Raw genomic sequence first — 25,721 nt, forward strand, 5'->3', positions numbered from 1 at the left:
AACCTGTGATTCAGATATTAGCTCACTGCACGAACATCAGTGAAATATGACTAAAACAAATCTGCAGTCACAGGGTGACTGAAAAATATTCAAACCTTTATTTAAACTTATATTCATGTTATTGTTGTCTCACTCAACAGATTTGCCAACTGTGAACAGGTTAACCATAATTTCAAATTTATTGTAAATGTTTTTTTGTGTATATAAAAAAAGACATTTGAGTCAACATAAAGAAACGTGAGAAAAATTAAGCTTCACTCATTTTCATTTTTTTACTTACCAAAGTATAAAGAATTTTTAGTGTGCATTAAATATTTTTTCAAATGTGCATGTAGGTCGAGATTTTTTTATTATACTAAACTAAAAATTTGTTAAGGTTATTCGCGCCCATTAGTTCAGTGTAAATTTTTATGTTGCTGTCTTATTAAATAAATGATTTAGCATTAAAATGGAGCGCAGCCTTGATGAACTGTGTGTGAGACGGTGCGTTGGTCCAGTTTTAATATCTGAGCACGTTAATGTGTTCCAATAGAAACAGTCTGAGGCTTCATTTAATCCTGATTTAATAACACTGAGCCTGAAATGTGAACCTCAGCTTCCAGAAATGAACTCTGATTTTATATTTGGCTGCACTGAAATGATCACCTATAAATCACTGACAGAAGTTCAGTTTCTCAGCTGCTGCTTTGTGGAAATGACAAAGAAATTTTTAACATTTTAAAATGGGCGTGACAGAGAAACCGTAAAATCTCATTTTAAAACTCGAACACATTGATTTTTCTGGTTTGTTGTCTCAGGCTTCCGGCTTCAAATCTCAGGAATACCGACGTACTCGTACTTTATGATAGAAGGCCTACACTTTGATAAAACCTGGTTTGAATTTAAGGTACCTCAGATCTTTGGTTTATATATAACAGAAGGGAAACAAGAAGTAGAGTCAGGCTGTTAAAATACCTGAACAGGTGACATTTCACAGAGTGAGGAGTTAAAAAAAAATACAGCTGTTACCAGGTAAACTGCTGGGTTTATGTAACACCTGGTAAAGCAGATTTTTTTAAACCACATTTCAGGTTACAAGTTAAATCTAAAAAGAATTCTGCAGCTACAAGAAAGTCAGCTTTAAGAGCCACGTTTACTGAGATTAAAGGTGCAAATCAAAATTATTCTTAATTTAAATTAATGTGATTTAACAAAGATTGTGAAATAGCCATAACTTTTTCTACTTTCATTTGTTTTTTGTGACTATTTCACAATCTGCTGTGATATTGGGCTGAAATAGAATAAATATCCCACTGAAATAAAAATTTCACTTTGTGATTTTGAGAAAGGGAGAAAACAGCAGGTTAGAGATTAAATGTACAAACTTAGAGGACTGAATTTTACCTGCACAAATCCATAAAAGCTGAAAATGTTAAAGAGATTTTAAAGTGTAAAAATGCACTCGGACTGGATTTATTTTGTGTATTTTTGCCCATGAAGGTTTCTTTAATGGATTTGGATGAGCAGACACAGCGAAGGGAATAAAAAGCCCATTAGTCATGTTCATGCTTTTCAATGCCCCCCAAAATGAAAAGAATCATTAAAAAAAAACATACAAACACTGGATTATTCTCTGCTTTTCAGACGGAGGAGCATGCAGCAGTACAAATACACAGACAGCGGCTCATTGTAACACCAAACCTTTAAATCAAACCAACACGGCCTCGCTACTCAATAAAAAACATCTAAAGTTGGTCTTTAAAAAGTGCATCAGAGACATAGATCCTTGCATTCAAACCTCTCCGGTGGGTTTTTAGACTGAGACATAAATATATGCTTTTAAGTTTCATCTTCTCTGCGATTGTTCATATCGATTATTACAAAATAAACTCGATTGAGAAAGGAAACAGCGGGGACATATTTGGTTCTTCACACGCCTGCCTGCTTCTTTAGGCAGATTTTCCTCTTGAGATTCAATCAAAGGGAGAAAGAGTTTTACAAATGGGATCAAATTAACCTCCTTTTAGGTTTAACTTTTGTTTTGGGGGCAGAAAAGAAACGGAGAGGCTCAAGAGGGAGAAAAATCTTCTGGAGTCATTAATCTGAGGGTTTCTTTGAGTCCGAGAAGAAAAGCCTGCAAACACAAAAGATCCGGATAATTTGTCTGTGCGGGATCCACCGAGCCGTTAAACTCAGTCACGGTGAAGCGAAGGAATGTGGAGCAAATTTGTTTCTGACCTCGGTGGAAATAAAAGCCAGTCGATCATTTTGATTATTTCTGTGGAGGTCAGAGGTCAGCCTGCGGTTTCCTAAACTCTCTGCGTTTTTTTTTTTGTTTGTTTGTTTGTTTGTTTTTTTCAATATAGAAAAAGCGGAGCAGCCCCCGTCAGTGCACCGCCACCGCGGACTGCAGCGCTTCTCCGGGGCCGGCCGGGCTGCTCTGGCCGGTGGCTGTCTGCGGGGAGGTCGGGCTCAGAGACTGGGGCGAGTTCGCGAGGAAGGCCGGAATGTGCGCAGGCAGCCCCGGCAGGCCGGGCACCGAGGCTGGGGAGGGTTTGATCGGCACTGGGATGGCGGGCAGCGTCTGCCCGCCGTGACAGATGGACTTGAGCGGCATGCCGTAGGCCGAGTAGTCGCTGGCGGCCATGGAGATGGGGGCCGCAGTGTCCATCATCCCGGAGCCGTACATGTGCGGCCAGGCCGGGGTCAGCTGGTTGTGCAGCGGGTATCCGGCGGTGGAGAAGGCCGCCAGCCCGCCGGGCATCTTGTACTCTCTGGCGATGATGTTCTCGATAGCGAACGGGTGCTTGAAGCCGGACGGCTGCGAGACGGAGCTCAGGTTGTATCCGGCCGGCATCTGCGGGAGGTGCGCGGCTGCGTGCAGCGCGCTCAGCCGCAGCTTGGCCTGCTGCTGCAGGTAGTGTGCCGCGTCCTGCGGCTTGCTGGCGGCCAACGGGTCCGCGGCCTGCATGCTGCCCACCTTGAAGCGTTTCCGGCGCCGCAGGAAGCTCCCATTCTCGAACATGTCGCCGCAGCTGGGGTGCAGAGCCCAGAAGCTGCCCTTGCCGGGCTGGTCCGGCCTGCGGGGGATCTTGATGAAGCAGTCGTTGAAAGAGAGGTTGTGGCGCAGCGAGTTCTGCCAGCGCTGCGTGTTCTCCCGGTAGTACGGGAACCGGTCCATGATGAACTTGTAAATCTCGCTGAGTGGGAGCATCTTCTCCGGGCAGCTCTGGATGGCCATGGCCGTCAGGGAGATGTACGAGTACGGAGGCTTCTGGTCGCTATACGTGTTCCTCCCGGGGCGCGGCATTTTCTCCTGCGGAGCCGAGCCGGACCGGGATCCCGTCAGAAGAGCTTCTCTTCGCTTTGTTTTCGGAAACTTTCTCCAAACTCTTCACTGCGCCTTTACGCACGAGACGGAAGCCGCCGGGTGTTCTGCACGCATGCTCCCAGTTTTTACGCACAGCTGGAAGCCAAACTTTGGGAGAAGTTGAAGCGGTGGGTGCTGCTCCTCTCCTGCGCTTGGGTGGCAGGTGCAGCGCGGTGTCCGTCCTCCTGCTGCCCGCTGCTGAGCTGCGCTAAGCGGCTGCTGCTGCCTCTTCCATGTCGCTCTCAGATCTGTCCCGTGCGCGGTGACAGGAGCAGAAAAGACCCCCGGAGAGGAGCTTCATTAATGGGCCACTTCTGCGCCATCACATGATCACAGCCAAGAGGAGGAGGAGGAGGGAGGCGGGGGCGTAGGGAAGAAGCGGGGGCACACCGTGCTGTCATTTACACGGTGAACCGACACGAGTCTCTCATTTGAAGCTGCGGCGGAGAAAGCGCCGAAGAGAGGAGCACGACTGTCGGGAAACGTGTGCGCCGAGCGGAGGTGTGTTGGCACCGTTTTACGCGCAGTGTGTGTCTGTGTGTGTGTGTCGGGGGGTTGTTTGGGGCCTCTCTCACAAATTTGCATTGACTAATAGAGCCGCTGAGAGCTGCTGTGTGAGCGCTTTAATTTGTTTTGTCTTCTTGTCGTTTGTCTCTGTTCACAGAACCGTTACGAAGCTTCTCTCCAAACGTCCAGGTATCACTCACAGAGTCTGAGTTGATGAAGACGAGACTTCACTCATTGTGGGAAAGAAACTCCTTCAATAAGCTCCTGTTTTTCCACCTTCCTTAAACTGCGGAATTAAAGTGAATTTCCTCAAAATTTCAACATGTTATTGTGCGAATCCACCGCTCTGTGTGGAAACAACAACCCTGAACTTTAAACAATTAGCTTCTAATTTCTGCATAAATCATACGATTAACCCTTTTTTCCCCTCCCGTTTTTGCCCAAATGCCACATTTATCTTTTTTTTCCCCCCTAAAATAATACGCAGGTAACTTTTTAAGGAGCCTGTAAAGCTTTGAGTTTTTTTTTCCTCAGCAGATGGATCTGAAGGTTCCGCCTTAAAGTTCTTAATCATTTTTATTTTACTCAGCGAACTGATCTGTCAATATAATTCTACTATAATGCAATTTAATTAACGTAATATAATCTTAATATCTGATATTTGTAGCACATACATTTATGCTTTGTATATATCTAGATATATCCGGTAATTTTATACACTTAAAATCTTATTGATAGTTACTCAGGATGATTTTATCATCGTGGAAAAAAAAGAGTTGTTAGTTTTAAAATAAAAGGAAATAATCTAGCAGGTATAGCCATATATTATTATTATCATTATTATTATTATTATTATTATTATTATTATTATTATTATTGTTGTTGTTGTTGTTGTTGTTAATATATTTACGCTGAAAAATGTTTAACGTATTTATTTGTTTTGCAGAACTTATTTCTGAGACTTGATATATTCTCAAGTCATTTTTGTGCAAGAGTCATCTGATGATGAGTTAATTTGTTGACTGATTTTATGACAATACGATCAATTATCAGTAAACAGTAAAGTTGCTTCTTCAAAACAAAACCAATGAGTCATTTTAAAAAGCTGCAGCATTAAATCTGATTTTCTTCTTCATAATTTGGTCATTAATTATTGACGTAACGGCTGCTTTTATGTCCATTATTTTCTTTTTGTTCTTCATCGTTTCACCGTGTGAGTTAAAGTGCAACAGAGGGAGGATTAAACTGGAGGAGCCCCGGGCTTTAACAGTCCCAGAGGAGGAGGGGGGGAGGGGGTGACACCAAACAGCTACTTTCACACGTCTGACCTTTGACCTGTGAGCTGATAATGTGACATGAGAGGGTTTCATAGCGAATTATATTGTGTTTTTTATTGTTTCCACTTGTTTCCTGTTTGTTTTTGATTTTGGTCATTTCATTTCCTAGTTTGTTTCCTGTTATCATTTATTCCAGTTACTCTTATTGTTGGTGCTCATCACTTTAATTATTCTGTTTTTTAATTTTTTTTTATTTTATTTATTCAGTGCATTTTAGGTATTTTTGTTTTGTATTTTTTTAATCGATGACAATTTATTTCAGTGTTATTTAATTCTTGTATCATCATTTATGATTTCATTAATTAGTGTTGTATTAGGCTGTGAGTTTAATTTTTCTGGTGACTCAAATACAAATAAAATAAATTTAGTTTTCAAAAACTGATTAAAAGAATTTAAATGATAAAATCAGTTTTTTATGATGTGATTTTATTTTGGTGTTAAATGTAATAAGTCCTGTGATTTATGAATTATTGATAATATTCAGCATGTAGCTGCAGATTTTATGGTCAGTGTGATAGTTTTATGTAAATTAGGTCACTGCTTCCTCTTTAGGTTTTTTTTAAAACTCTTTGAGCGCAGTTTTTTTTTAACGAAATAAAAACTCAGTTTTAATGTATATTTAGTTTAAAATGTTTGACAAAACAATTTGTTCTTATTAAAAAAAAAAATCAGTGTTAACTTAAAAATAATGTCCAACATAAAATTAGATATTAAATATTAAATACAATAAATACAACTCATTCTTATAAAAATTATCCATAATATTATTGAGTGAGCCAGTTTATGTTTTTTTTCTGCAGCAGTGATTTTGTAATTTTTTTTTATTATTACTATTTAATGTGAGCCAATGAAAACATTTTTAAAGGTTCTCCTAACCTGCTGAAGCGTTCTGATTGGTTGCTCAGCAGCGGATCAGGCCTGTAATCCCAATTATCATAATTAATCCTCGTTACGTAATATGCTTAATTAAATATATTTACACTGAAAACATACAAATAATATCAGAATTATAACTAAAGGGAATAACAGCCTTTTTACTTTTAATACTATTAATTAATCAATGTATTGATCATTATTGGCAGCCACAGAGCTTTTGAAGCTGTGTTGGTCTCACCTCTGACTGAGATAAAGCTGAACTGAATTAAACACCGCCTCTACTATTATTATTATCATTTACAGGTTTGTGTTGGAAACATTAATAGCGACTGCAATGACGATAACAATCATCAGCAGGTATAAATATTGAGCCGGCTGTCAGTTAATTAGCAGCAGGAGGATTCTCATTAACGGCTCTGTTAACGGACTAAAGAGGAGCTCAAAGCAGCCGACAGCAGAGGAAGAAGAGGAGGAACACCTAACCCTGTTCAGGTTTTATCACCACGGTCCACTGAAATGTTCCCCAACATGTTCCCTGACATGTGTGAGGTTTTCTGTCTCAGCTCTGAACAAAGATGGCATGCTACCAAACATTTATCAGAACAAATCTTCTAACATCTGCTTTCAAATCAGTTCATGTAAAATTTTATGATGGCGTTCATACTCAGAGTTTTCAGTATGAAAAGGTTTGATGTTATTCAGCTATAATGCTCTACTGTTGTAGCACACCGCTCTCCAGGGGTGTTCCCAGGATTTATTTTTAATGGGGGGGGGGCTTGAAAATGAGGGACTACATATTCCCCATCATTTTTACATGTGGGGGTGCGTTGTCATTTATCTGACTTTGTGGATAAATGACAACGCAAGTTTCAAACTTTGCGGGGACATTTGTAGAACCCGAGGAGATCTTCACTCTGTGATAGAGCATCAAAGGTCTGGTTTTAAGGTTCAGGTTCAGGCTGAGGGTTGGCGTCCCAGGAAAGCATTATGTTACTGAGGCTCTCACAAAGGCAGAAAAACATACGTGTGTGTGTGTGTGTGTGTGTAAGGGGATTCAAAATGCAGAGCAGCAGTGGCGGTGGTACTTGAGCACGCTTCTCATCATCTACCGACACTTCAGCTGCACTCAGGAAATAAGCACGACCTCACACACACAGACACACACACACACACACACACACACACACACACACACACACACACAGGATCTTCATTAACATAATGCATTCCTGGGACGTTAACCCTAAAATTGGAATATGATCCTAAACTGAATCCAACATCTTTGTGATGTTGTCCAAACTTCCCCAAATACACGTCCATACTTTTAAAACTAGTCCTGCATTGCAAACAAATACCCCCCATTTTCCAAATAATCATCCTCTTTTTGCCCAACTGTTGTTATTTTCCAAATATATATTTCAAAGTGTTCGTAGTGATGTGATGGTGTAGGGAAACAAAAACCCGGAAGCTCAGAGGAAATTTCTGTTTTGGACTTTTATCGCCAAACAGGAAAAAAGTAAAAATCTGTTTGTTGTTTTTCCGTCACGTTGACACAAACTCATTAACCTGAACCCGTGTTTCTCCTCTAAATGTTCCTCATCCAGGCACCAATTTGTGACGGATTAATGACGACCCTCCCACCGCCGCAGATTTGCCAGGCCCTTATTATGAAATGAATGAATGGGTGCCACCGAACGTGTTATAGCTGTTACCGCCCAGCACGTCGCCCACCGTCCCCCCACCATCCTCCAACCCCCAGTCGGAGCTGCTGGCCTCCATTAGAGCTGCTGATTTATCAGGAGGAGGACACAATTCAAAACAATGTAAATCATTCAATTACAGTGTTTGGACACAGCGGCATGGGCGGGGCTAAACAGACACTCCGCTATCCCACTGTTACTACAGACACTCAACTCACCACAAAGAACATGAAAATTAAAGGAGTGATCAAAAATCTAAAAAAATAATCAATATAGCTGTTAAAATGTGAAGGTCAAAGGCCATTGAGCCTGGGTGTTGCTGGTTCGATTCCCAACTCTCTCATGCTCGAGTGGTTCTTTGCCTCTGGGAGGCGATCGCTTCAATTAAATCGCTGATTAAGCAGATTGGAGGCTGATTAGTAAACGAGCAGCGGCCTTCAGGAGAGCTGCTGCTAATTAGTGAGGCGATTAGCGTGTGAAGAGCAGCGAATGAGGTGTCAGCACTCGTTAAGAGCCACACTGACAGATTATTACTCCGTCGGGCTGCCAAAACGCTGCTGCGTCACAGCGAGATGCCGCAGACGACGTCCACGAAGGCTCCTCCTTTCAATCTTGAGGTGTTATCCTGGACTTTTTATTATCATCAAATTCTCGTGTTTCATCTTCAGCTCCTTCCTGCAGCGGCTGGTTTGGACCTTTTTACCCTGATGGAAAACATCTGTTTAATACTGAGAAGCACCGTCAATGAGGATATCAAGTTTGGTTTGAACGTTCTTGAAGTTTACCTGAGCTTTAGCGATTTGGTGCTATGTAAATAAAATTGAATTGAATTGAGAGGTGTTGTCTTGGTGCGATTTGTAACTTTTTCTTTCATGGTAGTATTTTTTTTTTTTAAAGCAAAGAGAGGACAGCAAATTGCTTCAGACCCATGGCTGGGTAACTTAGAAACCTATTAAGTCTATATAAAAATGCTAAAGTTCACTGATTTGATTAGTTTGTTTGTGTTTCTCAAATCTCCTCCAAAGTGAACCCAGTATTCCCGCTTTGGATCCCGGAAGTGCCAAACTAGTCCTGATGGTCAGGTTCCTGTGGGGAAATGTGACAAGTGGAAGATGAAGGAGGGGGAGTTCCCCGATGTTTGATTTCATTGTATTGTGGATTCATCAAATTTAATAAAGATATTTAAAAAACAGCAGATAAAATGCAAACAACAAAACAACCCTCCCACAGAGAAACTACACAGAACGGCGCCAAAATCAACCCAAAACACACAAAACACCCCTGAGAGGAGTAAAACAACTACAAAAAGGCCAAAACGACTACAAAAATGTTCGGGAGCAACATGAGGTCAGTTTCTGCAACGGTCTCACCAGATCAGCTGATATTCTCTCCTACAGGGGCCAGTATTAAAGTTGCTGTATCCTGCCCACATCTGCAAGCCGGTCTGAAACCCACCTCCGATCCAGTGCTGGTTTATGACAGCCATGCTTCCGTGGAAGCATGGCGGGTTCCCAAGATGGAGTGTTACAGCCTGAGCACTGCAGGTGGGAAACATTCGTGATTAGTGAGGTCATGTCAGAAATCACTGCTAACAAATGCAAGCTAATAAACAGAACATGGGAAAAGACAAATGATTTCATGCTTTCTGATAAATCATGAGATATACTGGAGGGCAGACATGATATGTGTCTGAACGCAGTAATTCCTCCTCTTTTGATTTCGAGGAGTAGTTTACAAGAAATTTCTTTTCCTTTCCTTCCAGCAGCAGAGAGGAGCTTCAGTGTGTACTCCCACCCGATGCTCCAACGTACACATTTAAAAATTTTCCACCATCTGCTGAAGATCATGTGACAGAAGTGAAATCTCCACAGACATCATGACATAAATGAAATGTCTAAATGCGGCTGTGGTATTTGTGAAGCTGGAGGATTAGTGTGGATCGTTATTTTCAGCGTCTTCCTCCTCTGAACTCGTGAAGTGCTCCCTGCACAGCCCTGTTACCTGATTAGCTTCTTCATAAATGCAGCCAATCGCGTTAACATGCATGAATATCGGCAGCCGCCTCGTCGCTCGGGATAGCGCTCCCTAACATTTTGTCCGGCGCCTAATTATTCCATTTGCTTGGACTTGGGTGCCATTTAGATGCAAGGTAATTCGGCGTGGTATAACTCAATTAAATTTCTCCTGACTGGGATTTATGGAACATCAATAGCTCCTCTGTGGGACCAATGGGAACGCTCCCTATTTATCCCCAAGTCCTCCTGATGCTGCATTTCTGCAGCTCAATTAAATAGAGGAGCGATGAGGATGTTTCTGCTGCCTGTAATGAGGAAAGACGGGCTCGGCCTCCTCGTGCTGGATTTCAGAGCGGCGGTGTATTAGCGGGAGCTCAGCAGTCATTACCTCTAAAATTAACTTTCAAACATGGCAGAAACTCTCGGCTCTGATTAGACCAACGAGCTTACGACTCGGTCCCGCAAACAGCGACACATTTACATTTGAACCGTCACTCAGTTTAAAATCTGCCGGTTGTTTCCAGACGCTAACGCTCCTTCAACATCTGACAAAAACCAACAGTGCTGAGCACTCAAACCTGCACTCTCTCTAATGTCCAGCAGAGGGCGACTCTACGAGAAAATGAGTATCTGTTGGTTCAGTTCCTAGTTCCAGCTGACTGACTCTAAAAGTCAGTAACTCTCATGTATTTTTTTTCTTTCCTTCATCTAAACACAACGACACACCTTAGTTTGCAGTAAGTTTATTGATTGGTTAAATACATTTGTTCTGTTTTCAAGCACGCACATTTAGTTTACCTATGATTTTATAACAATTCATTTCTTATTTGTGGTTTGTGATTGTGACTGCTCTTTGTTTCTTACCTGCCATGATCCCTGGGAGTTGCCAGACAAAAGATGGCGGCCGGGGTTTAGAACACTCAAATACAAAGAGGGGATGATTGGACTGCACCACTACGTCTTGCTGAATGGGGGAGAATGTGTATTTTCTTTAGTTAAACAAGCTTTTGTATTTTACTAGATATTTGAATTCAGACTTTAGTGTTTTTGATTTTGTTCTTTGGTGTTGAGTTTGTTAACAAACTGGATTGTACTGCATCGTTTTTGAGGTTTGTGATTGTGTTGTGTTTAGTGACCCCTGCTGTGTCATAGTGGTCTGAGCAGCCATTATATATACACACCCTTGTTGGTCAACTTCACAGTTCTTTGCCTGAGTTTTGGTTCTTTGACCTCGTTTATGAGCGCAACATTTATTGTTTTGTAAAGATAACCTTTTGGTTTAAATAAATGAAAAACCCTCCTTTTCTAATAATTCCTGCTTTTTTGACTTGGTCCATCACAACTCCACACTTACGTCAAAGAAAAGTTGAGCTGAAGATGGCTCAGCAGAACACAGGCAGAACAGCAACAGGGCAAAGGTCACATGTATGACCTCAGATCGGACAAGATGACCTGCTGAATTACTAGAAACTAGCGAGGTTGACGCCTGTAGCTTAGTGGTGACCAAAGATGGACGAACCCTGAGTCTGACAGGTGGGTGTGGGAAACACAGCATCTGGTTGCCCTCGCAGGACCTCCACCTGCTGCCAGCTGGCCCTCCACCATGTGCTTCTCCTGGTGTCATGACCAGCTCCTGTTCAGTCAGGGAGGGTCAGCGCCTCTTGCCTGTGTTTCCCTTCCTGCCATTGGTTAGTGAAATCTGTTTCACAGTCTAGCATTTTATGCCACTGTCATCTTGGTGTTTTGAAACTAGACATAACAAGTGATGGGTGGATCACAGGTCTTTAGCCAATCAGCATATCCTGGATAACCCTCCTGTCTGACACTAAAGCTGCACCTGTACATCACCATGAGACCAAAGAAAGCCGAAAGCAGTCACTAAAGGGGGAAACAAAAAGCATTTAGAGGTCACGACTGACTCCACATAGACTTCTACTAGACCAGAAGTCTTTCTCCAACCACAGGTATCGTCTGCTGGTGGCCATTAAATAGAACAGGACTTCCACACTGGCCGGACTTTATCTCCATATTTTATCATCTCAGGTTAAAGTTAGAAAAGCTAATGGTTTGGGTTGAGGTTCATGATTTTCCATGAACATTTTAGTTATGAGATTGGGCTGCTCATTGGGAATTATTGGGTTTCAGTCTTTAAAAGTAAAATTTCACCACTAGATGTCACTGAGTGCAGTAAACTGAATTTTGCAGTCTTACAGTCTTGCGTCCATGTGTATTTACTCTGGAGGAGGCTGTAAAACCTGCGAGTGGACGAGTCCGTGAAGCTCACGTCTGTCCGAGGACGGCGATACTCACCGATAACTTTTCTATCGGTGAGCACTGCTGTTTCACCTGTCTCCAGCAACACGTGGCGAGGTACCTGCCACTGCATTTAAGATGGCGGGGCAACATGGTGGCTAACATCTGTATTTTTAATCTAATAATTTAGAGTTTATGACAATTCATTAATTTATTGGAAAATGGTCAAAAAGTACAATAATCTAGTAATGTAGTGCTATGTAACAGTGAACTGAATGAAAACCATTTGAGTCCATTCAGGCGCTGGGACGAGCTGCAGATCACAAACCAGAGAGAAAGCCTCCCACACAGATCCGTGGACGTGGCAGACGCCCACCAATTACAGCCTGTTTTTGTTGTAGGGTCATTATAATTAATGGCAGTCTGGAGCGCCGTTATGATCCACTCAGGTCCTCCACAGATAAAAGCCGTTTGGCATCTGGGCTCCGGCGGCGTGCTGTAAGGAGCCACCGCCCTCACCGCCGCCACCGCTGCTGCATGATACTATGAATATTTAATTAATAATTAGTCATGTAATTCCTCCTCAGGAGTTATTATCCCTCAAACTGGTTTGTGAATTTAATTATTAGCAGCCTTTTTGTTTCCACGTCTCCCTCATTACTGTCAGGATTGATGTAACATAAACTTCATTAAAAATTAAAGTGAGATTCTTTAATTACGGGGCCGCCCTCGCCGAAGCCAGAATTAGCCAACTCAGTGATGTGCAAATGAGAGCATTATTTAAGAAACATGCTGGAAGTAGTTATGCTAATTCGCCGGGGTTCACAGTGGCAGACCTTTCCAGTCGCGGCTGCATATTCATTAAATGCACTATGCAAATTTAATGTAGCAGCCTTAGTAATGCCTTGTTAATTTATTCAGATTTATTGAGTAAGACTTGTAAAAAGTACCAATTTAATTAGCTCATCTCCTCAGACGGCGGCGGTGATCGCTGAGCTTTCTAAAAAGACGCGTCAGAGAGAGAAAAAAAGACCTCAGAGTGAGATGTTTTACAGGTCTCGGGCTTTAAAGGCGATATTTGCTGCACTTATGGGGCCGCTCAGAGAGAAATCACTTAAACTGCCGCTCGTTTCTCCCCGAGGAGGCGTCCGTGTTGACTCTAAAGGCTTAAAACAGGCCGTTTCCTCAACAATTGGATCGAACCAGAGGCGTTTAATGACTGGCAGATCACAGGAGGCCAAAAAACAGACCCAAAACATACAGAGAGATGAAAGAAAAGAGGATGTGACATCTTTTATCTCTGCACGAGAGGTCACGAGGTCAAAAGCTGATGTTTTAATCCTGGAATTAAACTATAAATATCCTCCAGTTGACAGGATCACTGCAACGCCATCTTTCCTGGACTTCCTAAAAGACTATCAGCAGGTTGGAGCTTTTTCAAAACTTCACCTAAACAGCAGAGAGCACACCTTCAGTTTTACACTTTATCATGAAACTGTCGTGATTACTGACAGTCTGTCACTTCGGCCGGGCAGATGTTTTTCTCGAAGTCATGCAAATCAGAGGAAGTATATTTTGTGTTTGGAGCGAGTATTGTTCAGACAAATGGGGCCCAAACAAGAGGCGCTTAATCCTGCCTCAGCTTAACCAAGTCAAGCTTCACCAAGTCATGTGTGTTTTGTTAACCCCGTATGAAGTGTGAAAATCTGCAAAGTGTAGGATCCACACAGTTAAAAGTCCACACTAGACTTTTCTGCCCTTTAAAAGAAAACAAATGTACAAGTGGAAATTTTAATTTCATGTACATCCACACTAATGAGCACATGTGAAAGCAGACTCATATGAACTCGGAGACGAAGGTGGCAAATTTCCATCCAAAATCAAAAACATGGAATATTCATGTCCTGAAACACGAGTCGGTACATTCAAGGTTGTCACTATTTCACAAACTGCAACGAGACGTTTTACGTCCAGTTTACCAACCGCACAGTGTTAGAGAAGAAACTTCCTCCTGTTCTTGAATTAAATATCAATAATAGCTGGACTCAGTCTGAGCGTGGGGTTTCCACAGCACCTGTGGGTTCAGCCATGTTTAACCCCCACAAACACGGCTGTGCCCTTTGACCTTTCAACCACAGCTGAGCAATGTTTTTTTTTAAATACTCCTTTGTGTGTGTTTGTCTGCTTTTTTTGTTGTTTGCAGGCTTCTGATTGGCCAACATTTCCACACAGAATGGTTTTAGTTTCCAGTGCTTAGTGACATTTTTATGTTTTTATGATCCTTGTTTTAAAAAATACGTGTCTGTGTGGATGTAGGCTTACTTACTGGTTTAATAAATGATGCATATCTATACTGTGTGACGGTAAATGCTGCTGGCTGTGGTTGGGAGAGTCTCGTGATTAATGACTGCTTCTCACCCAGGTAACGTCAGTGTGTGGGAAATTTACGGTGGTGTTAATGTTTGGAAGTTATTCGGCCACTGATGTGTTTGTTCACCAGATCAACACCACGAAGTCAAAACTTCTTGTTTTCAAGCTCATTTTAAAACCATCCGTCATATTTACCAACAATCATGGATGTGAATGTATTTCAGCACTTTCTGAGTCTTTGCTCGGCGCATTAAGCTGCTCCACCCTTAAAGTAAACCTGCTCATGGTTTTAGGTAACACTCATTTGTACAGACAGGCGCTGGTAAAGCTGGAGGGTCCGGCGCAGTTAGATTTACATCGGAGCCTCTTCCTGATCTTAGAGACGTAGTTTGCTCCCCTCACAGCGGCTCCAACCAAACAACTGCGCTGTGTAAAGACCATCATTTCCTTTCGTCCTGCACCACACTCTGTCTTTATTATTGCATAACAGAGGAGTAAATACAACAGATTCATCCTCTCTAATGACTTCCTTGTTGGCCAACGCTCCCTCGGTGTGTAGTTCCGGTTTGATGGATGCTCCGCGGCCCAGCGAGCGCGAGCCAAAACGCCTCTGGGAGGCCGGAGCAAAGTGACAAAAACAACAGCAGGACGAAAACAAAAAGGTTGTGCAGAGATGGTGGGGGGATTGTGCGAGGAGCGCCTCGTGTTTTAGATGCATTAAGAATGTAATGTGCTATTACTCTGTGAGATATTCCTCTGGGCTCAGCCGATAATAGAGCGGGGCTTCAGGACTCACCTGCCGCCAACAAGGGCCCTCGATGCGCCGCCACCTTAATACCGAGCGCTCCTTGGCCAAAAATTGACATCGTCTAGAGAGCAAAGCAATCAGCCGAGCCGGTGTTACCGAGCGTTTACGCCTGAGCTGAGCCCGCCACAGCAAATCTTGACCTTAAAGAAGCCTGTTATTTCATTTTTCTTCCAGACAACTCTGTAAAGCTCTGAAAGAGCGGCAGGCGGCAGGGATTTCCTGCAGGTGATCTGTGGGTTTAATCCACTGATTCTCCAATCTGTTTTCTCCTGATGGCGCCCGAGGAGGCGGCGAAAAACACGTGTTGATATACGATCTGACAGAGCCCACAGCCTCTGTTTTTCAGAGTAAAAGCTCTGGAGATCAGCGGAGGTAAATGTAAAGGTGGCTCAGCTGCGAACTGAGGATCGGCTGCGGCACGGAGCAGAAACACTCGTTAACTTGCGAGGCTTAGGAGAAGCCTTCAGCCCGGCCTCTCTGAGGAGGAAACATTTTACTGAGGAGCGGTGCACAGCACAAACACAGACACAAACCCTTTTTTAAAAAAGCTATTATTGTTTTGAAAGGGAGGCCTTTCATTTCTATCATTCGAACACAATGATGTCTTGACTTAGAGACACATGAGTTCAGCGTATCGGTGGGAACTCTGAATTAGAAATATGTGAATACTTTTTTAACTGAAGAGACACAAGAAATGGGAGGAGGACATTTATGACACGCTCCAAACGTGCTTTTGTTTCCTAGAAAATCTTGTGATGTAGCTGCAGCCCATGGCCTCATGGTGGCGCCACACCAAGTACGTACAAGTGGAAGAATCACTCTCGGGCGACTAAGCTGTCATATCAAGCTATCAACACATTAATGATTAACCTGGTCCGCCGCCTTCTTCCTGTCATGACAGCGTTTGACTTTCCCACAGCACGGGAACTTTTATTTCACCCTCGTCCTGCAGCTTGCCTGTGCTGATGTGTTTGTGTTAGCCTAACCACAGCTTTGTGGCTCATTGTGCATGTTTCTATCCAGCCATGCTTTTACTGCACTCACAGTGACTTTAGGATCAATATCATGCTGAAAAATGAAGCTGCTGTTAATCAGATGTTTCCAGATGTTACTGCATGATGGCTCAAACTTCTCATAATTCATCTTTTTTTTTTTAATTTTTAAGATTTTAAGTTCAAAACAGAACTTAAAAGCGCTGGAGCCTATCCCAGCTGTCTCAGGGTGAGAGGTGGGGTACACCCTGGACACGTCACCAGTCTGTCGCAGGGCTAACACACAGAGCGCATTCATTCTCACATTCACACCTATAGGCAATTTAGATTAATCAATGAACCTAACCCCACTAACTGCATGTCTTTGGACGGTGGGAGGAAGCCCCCGGAGGGAACATGCAAACTCCACACAGAAAGACCCCGGCCTGATGGTGGAATTGAACTCAGGACCTTCTTGCTGTGAAGCAACAGTGCTAGCAACAGTGCTAACCACCGTGCCACCAAAAACACAAAGCAAAACACAACACAACACAACAAAAAAACACAGGTTAGTGAGTTAAAATCAAAAGTTCAAGGGAAATGCTGGAGACCGAAGAAAATGATCTTCTGTGTGAAGTTAGACAGGGCAGCAGAGAGTTCACTGAGTCCAAAAGATGTGGGGAACAAGTCCAGGAAGGAATCAGGGTCCGGCAGAAGTTGTCACAGTGTGCCGATGCAGCCTGTATGAATTGTTAATAGTAGACCCAAACGCAGACATTTACAAGGTGGAACAAAAGGCGAGCCATTTAATAAGGCTGATAAAAAGGTGCAAACAAAAGGCAAGACAAACTGATGCAAAACTAAACTTTACCCAAAACTAGGAGAACTAAAAAAAGAATATGAAGAGCCTTGACACAAACCTGGACATGAAACTTGGAAACATGGCAAGAAATAACAGACAACCTAACAACGAATGACAGAAAACACACAGACTAAATACACACATGAGGCGATCAGGGGAAGTGGAAACACACGGGGAAACAGCTGAGGCTAATCTGACATAACAAAACAGACTGGTATTAACAGACAGAAACATTCCTCTGAAAATGTTCAGGTACCAGGACAGGATTGAAAATGGGTGAAAAATCAGAAAAACTTTGAAACACCTTCAGAAAGTTGGAGAACTTTGGCCCAACACCAACATTTAAAACACTACATCAAAGCCTGCACAGCACTTTTCTGTTGTTCTGCCCTTTCGAGGATGTGAAGTCGATCAAACCGATGTTGGGTTTTTAAGGAATAACCTGACCACTGACATTCCGCGCATTTTGGAAACCCCAGAAAACGATTTTTGTTTTTGCCAGCGTGGTCGTCTCTCCGTCTCAATCAGAGCAGAAACTGTAAAGCTGCGCAGGACTGATAACTGATTTTAGTCTTTCTGCCTTTGTCCTTTATTTTGTCCCTATTACTTTATTTCACATTAAAAGTCCTTCTTAAACCCAAAGGAAGAAGATGTGTTGTTCAAATACTTCCGGTACATTCACGTCCCCGATCGTCTTATAAGCAACGATGATGATAAAAATGAATTCTGTCCCCTTGTATAGTTTCTGTTAACAGTTCACTTTGTTCACAGCGGTGCGATCGGAGGTTTTATTTTGCCTGTCTGTGCATATATTTGCTGCAGAACTTCATCTCCCCTCGCTGGCGATTAAACAAAAGCTGCCTAATAAATAAAGATTTAATTATCAGAAGATTAGTGTGTGATTTTGTGGTAAAATTAAGAGCGGCACAGCGCTGCCCCGCTCCTGGATGTGTGCGGTAAATTAAATCAAAATCCTCCTCAAACACATCGCGCACAGATTTGGGAACCGACCGGTGAAAACTGCGTGTTTTTCCAGGGCTTAGGCAGCACACGCTTTCAATTAATTCACAGGAAACTTCAATGAAACTGCAGCAGGAAAACAATCTGAGCCTCTAATCCGTCCATCAGAGGCGAGAGTCCGAGACGATCCACTCATTAAAACTTACACTCTTCTTCTTCTGGTGTTGCAGGAACTGCAGGACGATGGTTGCGGATGCATTGTGGGTCTGAAAAAACTAAAAATCAAGCAGTTCTCTCTGCTGATGCTGTAGTGAAGTGAAAGTATATTTAAAAATGTGAGATTTCTGTCTGTAACATTAAATCATGTCCCACACTTTGGTGGATTTCATGTTTTATCCCAAATAGTTGATTCTGTTCATCTGGACGTTTTCAGTGGGAGAAACATTTCATCACCATCATCCAGGTGACTACTTCAGTCTCAGCTGACTGCAGGTTTCCAACCTTATAAACAGGACATTTGCACGATAACTGAAACCAGCACCACTGAATGAACAATGGGCTGTGAGGTCAGTTCCTAGATCCCACTGAAAACATCACGTCCAGATGAACAGAATCAACCGTTTGGGATTTACTTATAATTAAAAATGAATAATAATAATAATAATAATGATAATTTATTAGTCTAGCGTGTATTGTCTTATTTTAAACCTTGGGCTCTAGCAATGCTTTAAGGCTGTATGCGTGTAATGATGGCTGTTCGATGCTCATTTCGTTCCCTGATTCTCTGTTGGCTCCAAAGAGCGCACGTTCAAAGGATGTGGTGTTCGTGGTCACACCTCTTGGTGCCCTTTCAGCTTCAGTTATCTGCTTATTAAGTCACGAAATATCAACCCTGCTTCCTGGTCCGAGCGCCTGCCGAGTTCATTAAGGCTGTTATCTTTTTAACATGTTGTAAAGCTCGAGTAGCCACAATGAGCACAGCGCAAAGCCCCAAATAGAGGTTTCTCACATTGATCGAGAGCGGTCCACCATATTGGACGTGATACAACCTCCACCGGTCGGTGAGTGCTTTTAGGATGTTTCTGGCTGTTGCTCGCCCAAAAACTTTCATGAAAAATAACATAGAAAAACAGAAATGGAGACTGTTTGCCTTCAAAGTAAAAGCCTCAGCTGGAGCCAACATTTTTGAAAAGGTAGAACTTTTATTTTGAAGGAGAATGGCCTCCATTTGTGCTTTGTGTTGCACTGTCACTCTGGGAGTAGCTGGAGAGTGTTTGCAGACTGTGTGTTGGATATATATCAGGTGGAGAGTCTTCAGGGTGAGACAGCCAGATGTTCAGTCCATTTATCTCTAATTTAAAAAAAATTTATGGTTTATTTTGACCCAAAATTGGTGAGATTTATTTGTTGTCTTTGTATTTATTCTGTGTTGAGACTGTTTGATTGAACTTTATCTGTCGTTCCTGTCAGCCTGTCCGCGCCTGGTACCCAAACAGGCAGCAGCAGCCTCCTCATTTACAGAGCAGTGGCATCGTGCAGAAATAAAGACGCTTTTATCATCATTATTCATTTGCAGATTCGTCCGTTTATAATCCATGCAGCTCTGGGCGTTTGATGCATTTTTGCAGGTGTAAAGCAAAATAAGTGCAAGCGGATGCAGAATCAAGATGAATGCTGAGCGCAGACAGACGCCGGCTGATGAAAACTCGCTGGGAGGCCACTCCATCTTAACATGGCCGTCCTGTGTCTTATGATATCTTATCATTAGTTTCCCTGACAGTGATGGAGCGGCCGGCGGCACCCCCCTCACCCGGCACCACGAGCCGTGTATAAAAGTAACCTTCTTTCCATAATAATGGCCATCCGTCACTTCTTTAACTGTCAGAGGACGAGGGACGCAAACAAAGTGGGATTTAACAAGGTGTGGGGGGGTCGGAGCATTCAAATGGTCCTGACCTGTTAGGAGACGATCTGCCAACATTACTGCTCTGATGTGTTCAGGGACCGTGGGACCCAGGAGCAGCGGTGGAACCAAATCGACCCTGTGGTTATTAAATAGAGCCAGGGAGGAAGTCCTCCATTACTCTGCTGCCCCTGGCCCCCGGAGATGAATTTGGCCCTCGGCATGTTCTGGCAGGAGTTACCATGATTTAAGTCAACATTAATATGAAGAGGACGACGCACACTTTTCTTCAAGTATATTCAGTTTGCCCTTTGCCTTTTAAAGATATATATGAGACTGTATTAAATAATATAAAATTACATTAAAAACATGACATCATAACGGCCTTTACATTTCAAACATTGGGATTTTGGCCACGCCATTTTGTTGGTTTTCTGGAGTCAATTACCTCCTTTAAAAAGCAGTTACCTTGTAATATGTACTTCCTCCTAATTGGCCAACTTTATCACATACCCAGAATTTCACCCTGCACCAGAACTGCAGCTCAGCCGTCCTGGACGGTCTGTTATGACAGTAACCTCCCAGCAGCCATATTATTGGTCACATGATCTCATTAAAACAAACAAATGCAGTCCAGAGGTCCAGTTCAGGGACTCCAATTAGCTGAGGTGAAGCCTAGCAGCCACCTGTGTCACCATCCACCTGTCAATCAAAGAGGCCACGCCCCTACAAAGACATTAACCTTCCCTCCAACTTTCCATACTTCATAAGGGAGGAAAATATCCGTAAAGACCAACAGTTTGTGTATCAGACTGTAAACATGTTTATTTCTGCTGTAAAGTTTTAACATGTGAGTCTGTGGGGACTGACTCACTGCTGGATCCCCTGCTGGACGTCAGAGGAACTGCAGCTTTCAGCTTCACCTTTCAGTCCTGTAGCAGTTTTTCTTGCAGTTCCACAGAACACCACTAGAGGCATACAGCTGTGTATTTAGCTCATTAGTGACAGGTTAAAGCAGCAGATGTAATGAGAGCAGCCTAACAAGATAAACATGGTGACAGTCGTGTGTGTGTGTGTGTGTGTGTGTGTGTGTGTGTGTGTGTGTGTGTGTGTGTGTGTGTGTGTGTGTGTGTGTGGGGGGGCATGTGTTGATAAATGGACAGACAGCGATCTGATCGATCGGTTCACTAACAGGAGTCGACACAATAATCTGCTCGTTTGTCGGCTTAACTGGGACGTCAATACTGTATCGACTGAAGTGTCAGCCACACGAGGCCTTTATTAACCCGCCATCTGTCACACACACACAGAGTCATGTTTCCATCTCTTCAGAGGACATCACACTCACTTCCTGCAGAATAATCTCACACCAAGAAAAATGTAATGACTATTTATTTAAAGAACTGCATGTCCACGTCCAGTCCCCACACTGAGGGTGTTTAAACACACTTCTGTCCCCACATCAGCAGTAAGACCAGCACACGTGTCTCAGCACAGCACACACGGATCTGTGCGGATATTTGTTGATTTTTCAGATTTATGTACTCGAGGAACCTGATCGCTCTCCTGATCTTTAAGCTCAAAACATGGCAGCTCAGACAGAAAGTGTCATAACTACATGTCAGTGAGTGACAGTGTTGGGACTAACGCGTTATTAAGTAACGCGTTACAGTAACTACGTTATTATTGTGGTAACGAGCACGGTAACTAGTTATTATGCCAAAACCAGGAATGCGTTACTCGTTACTGGGATTTAGATAGGCTCGTTACTCGTTACTTCGTGTGGTGGATATCGCGGAGCTTCCACAGATTCAATAACATTAGCAAGTGGTGGAGGCCAGCAGGTGGATGAAGGAAAAGGGAGGCAAGAGGAGAGACCCGAAGCGGCCGCCGGTCTGCGTGTCAGGTGAACTGAACTTCAGGTAAGAAGTTATGACCTGCAGTCTATCTGGGTCAGATATAAACCAAGTTTAGGTGGAGTTTATTTTCGTTATGCTGACTTTTTCGTACTGCGTGCTAGCTAGCATGACGGAGTTTCTATACAGCTGGGTGGGTGCTATGTTACTGATGTTGAACTTTATTTTGTTCATACGGTTAATTATTAGAGTTGCCAACCGTCCCGTAAAAAAACAGAATCGTCTCGTATTCAGAGCAAATATTACGCGTTTCGTACTGAGGTGAAAAGGAACAGTTTGTCCCGGACTGCAGCTACAATGAAACAGACACAAAGCTGAAGCTGCACAGCTGCCTCTTCTTCTCTCATTCTCTCCTCTCCTGTTTCTACTTCAATCATGAAACTGATCAATGATCAGCTGATCGGCTTTTCTCTCTTGTTTATTTATCGCCCACTTTGTGCCAGAAAGAGGAAACCAGCGGATGTCGCGTTAAACAACAGCAGCACGTTTAAGCTTGATCAGCTGTTGTTAGAATTTATTTAATATTAATTTCTAGTATCAGCTGATGTTTGCTGGAGCCACAGCTGTAAAGCTGCTGGTCATGATATCAGTTTGGTTATCTGGTGAGAGGAAACATGCAGATGAAACCAGGAGATGTCCTTACTGAATCATCAGAGCTGAACAGGTGATGGAGAAACAGGTTTACCTTTTAGGTGACATGAATGAGTTAAAGTTATGAACTGTTTCTGAGAGACAAATAACACCAGGATCCTTTTCTACGTAGCTGACAGCTGGTAACTGTGCAGGGGCGGGTCTAGCAAAGTGTTGCCAGGGGCCAGGTAGGGCATTAACAGGAAAGGGGGCACAAGGAAATACTTTTCTTTATTATTCTCATTTAAAATGTCTCGCTTTTAAAAAATAATTATCTGAGTCTTACAACAAACAATTGATAGATTGATACATATATACCATCAGAACAGTGTACATCACTGTCACAACAGTGTTTATTTTCATTCAAAGGCTTTATGATTTTTCCTATAATGGTGGGCCGGTCTCTAGTCAAAATGCCCGGGACGATTGTTTTGTCCCAGTCCAGCTCTGTATGCAGCTCATCTGCAGTCTGGTGTTACCTACATCTTCCTATTCAGAAGGAGAATTTCCAAGTTCTGAGTACAATCAAAAGCACCACGACTGCAGTTTTTGTGTTGGATGTAAAAAGCAGGCTAGAATCATGGCGGCGGTCAACGACGGTCCAGGCGCGGATTTCTCTCGTGGAAATGTGCACATTATTTTTCCTTTCTGTTGGTAGGTGGCACAGTGCACTTGTGGCAAGTAAGCAAGCTAGAAGACTGGCAGTCTGGCTGGGTATCCAGTTACGGAAGCAACACATTAACAAGAGAATTTTGAGTAAAACCAAAGTTACTTTCCCTAGTAACTAGTTACTCTGCAAGTAACGAGTAACTTTAAGTAACTGAGTTACTTTTGATAGAACTAGTAATGTAACTAAGTTACTAATTTAAAGTAACTTACCCAACACTGGTGAGTGACGACCTCTGACCTTTTCTTACACTCTCAGAGGTGAGGTTGCCTGCAGTAATGAAACAGTGGCTTTTGCACAATATCGCCACATTATCAGCACAGGTTTTAGCTAAAAAAAGAAAATAAAGTGATAAATTTGAGTTTGAAATAAGAACATATTCAATGAGCTGTTTGTCTAAATGAGGAAAAATTCCACAGTATATTATTTTTTTATAGTACTGGCAAAATTAAACTATAAAAAAGGGGAAATTCAGCAAAATAACAAGACAGAAAAACTAAAAAGCTTCAACTGAAAGAAATCAGAGGCAGTTATGATTTAAGATTAGCTGTTTGTGTTTGTATGTTTGATTCCTCGGTTGTATTAGTCTAGTCTTGTAGGTCGTGACAGTTCGACACAATGAAATTATTAATTTGATTTCATTAACAGCTAACACATGACATATTTAGTGCTTGGCCTCATAGTTCAGTAGGTTTGTACTGTGTTGTGTATTGTGTTGTAACAGACTGGTCCACCTCGGTTAGGTTTCTGTTTTCATCTTTTTGTTTGACGTCATCATAACTAAATCCAAAGATGAATCCAAACAACGGAATCGTGGGTGTTACGTGCTGCACAGGAACGAGTCACGTGACACACTAGGTACTTTGTTTGAAGGGACGATGGGAACACGGGAAGTATTAACAGAACTCAGAAACAAAGAAATGAACCGACGCAGGTAAGATTACGTCAGTTTGTTATCGATGAACTGCCCCGTGCTAAGCTGAGCCCTCAGTGCAGCCTGGCAGGAACAAACCTTTCACAGATGTGGAGAAAGTGCGTTTCCTACTGAACACCTTCAACATGGAAAACCCAAAAGAAACAGCTAAACTTTGTAAATGATGTTGTACTGCTTCTGTTTTTGTTGGATTTTTAATATGTTGCTTTCAGAGCAGCTGCAGGGGTCAGTCTTCATGGTAAAAAAAACAAACTGCGCAGGACCCTCAAACTTGAGATAGAGAGAGATAGAGAGAGATAGTATCTGAACCCACCTCCTTCGGACCGCTCGGGCGTTTCTCCTGCCTCTGCTGAGGCCGAGTCCTCCTGGATCCGAGCAGCTCCTCTCGGGGTTTTCCTTCAGTCTGCTGAACGATGAGCCGAGCCTCAGATAAAGACGGATCGTCTCTGATCACACGTCTGCTGCAGTTCAATGAAAGCACTCGTTCGAAGCGACAGGCGTGACCAAGGCGGCCGTCTCAGCCATCATCACGACCTGACTGCCGATGATATTTACCTGGGAGCCGTTTGAATGCAGGTCGGAGCTAAAGCCAGACGTCTCCAACTGTTTGACAGGAGCAGAGATTCTTAGAGTAGTAAGAAAAACATTTAAAGAATGTGAGCAGTAGGTTTGAGCTGCCATCTCACAGATTTAAACAGATCTCTGTGCTCATTAACAGACAGTCCTTTTTATCTCAGACTTAATTAGAGCAGCTTTGTATGAATTGCACTTCAAAATAATCCCTATTTACCCTAAAATGGTTGGATATATCTGAAACCAGCCGTTTATCACTTTAATATCCTCTTCACTCTCTGAGTTTGAGCTCTTGGCTCAGCGTCTTCCAAAACACCGTCCAAAAACCAGTGGGTGGCTATGTCGCTTTAAAATCTAATATATGGTGATGCGCCTCGACAAGCAGTCAGAAGTTGGCCAATCTAAAGACTCTACAGGGTACAGTTAGCAGGTTCAAGGTTAAGGAGCTGCTGCAGTGGTCCAAAGTGCAGACCTCAGCCTAACTGAGAGGCTGTGTGGGAACTTCAGAGAGCTGTGCATGAATGAATGCTGCGAACCTGAATGAGCTGAAGCATCACTGTGAAGAAGAGAGGACCAAAACACAGTTATCAGGAAATGTTGTTAAATGTCATCTTTATGTGGGGAAGAGTTAAAGCCATCTCTCATGACTACAGAAAGTAATGAATTGTTTTTCTTTGTGTATCTTTTGACAACGCCATCTCCATCAGCTGAACTTACAACTCTTTGACTCTCTCATCGTCTATGCCAGGGGTCCCCATCTAAAATAGCAGGAGGTCTACTGCCTCCATCATCCAATCAATCTGGAGTTCAACCCCTTTAAATGAACCAACAAAAATATTTTATTTCACTGCTATTTAACATTTAATTAACAATATAGATATGCCCATTAAATCATCTGCTGAACATAAAAGTGTAATTCAGTTCAAGTACGAATATTGAACAAAAAACTATTTAACAATTATGCAATAATCTTTACCACATCTATTGCACATAAACCAATGTTAAGGTGTCTTGATGCATGCTCAATCATCCAGGTCAGTAAATCCAAATCAAAAAGTTGATTCTGTTCATCTGGACAACATGTTCAGTG

At 42.7% G+C, this 25,721-nt stretch overlaps 1 protein-coding gene across 1 annotated transcript; it reads right to left on the bottom strand.

Moving 5' to 3' along the window:
• Positions 1-1,484: 1,484 nt before the first annotated feature.
• Positions 1,485-3,654, bottom strand: LOC116328991 (forkhead box protein B1-like). Its single transcript, XM_031750890.2, has one exon. It carries the CDS (start codon positions 3,287-3,289, stop codon positions 2,366-2,368), a length of 924 nt encoding a protein of 307 aa, XP_031606750.1. The 5' UTR covers positions 3,290-3,654; the 3' UTR covers positions 1,485-2,365.
• Positions 3,655-25,721: the final 22,067 nt, after the last annotated feature.

This window comes from Oreochromis aureus, linkage group 1, assembly GCF_013358895.1.
Source record: "Oreochromis aureus strain Israel breed Guangdong linkage group 1, ZZ_aureus, whole genome shotgun sequence".
In the NCBI taxonomy this organism is placed as follows: domain Eukaryota; kingdom Metazoa; phylum Chordata; class Actinopteri; order Cichliformes; family Cichlidae; genus Oreochromis; species Oreochromis aureus.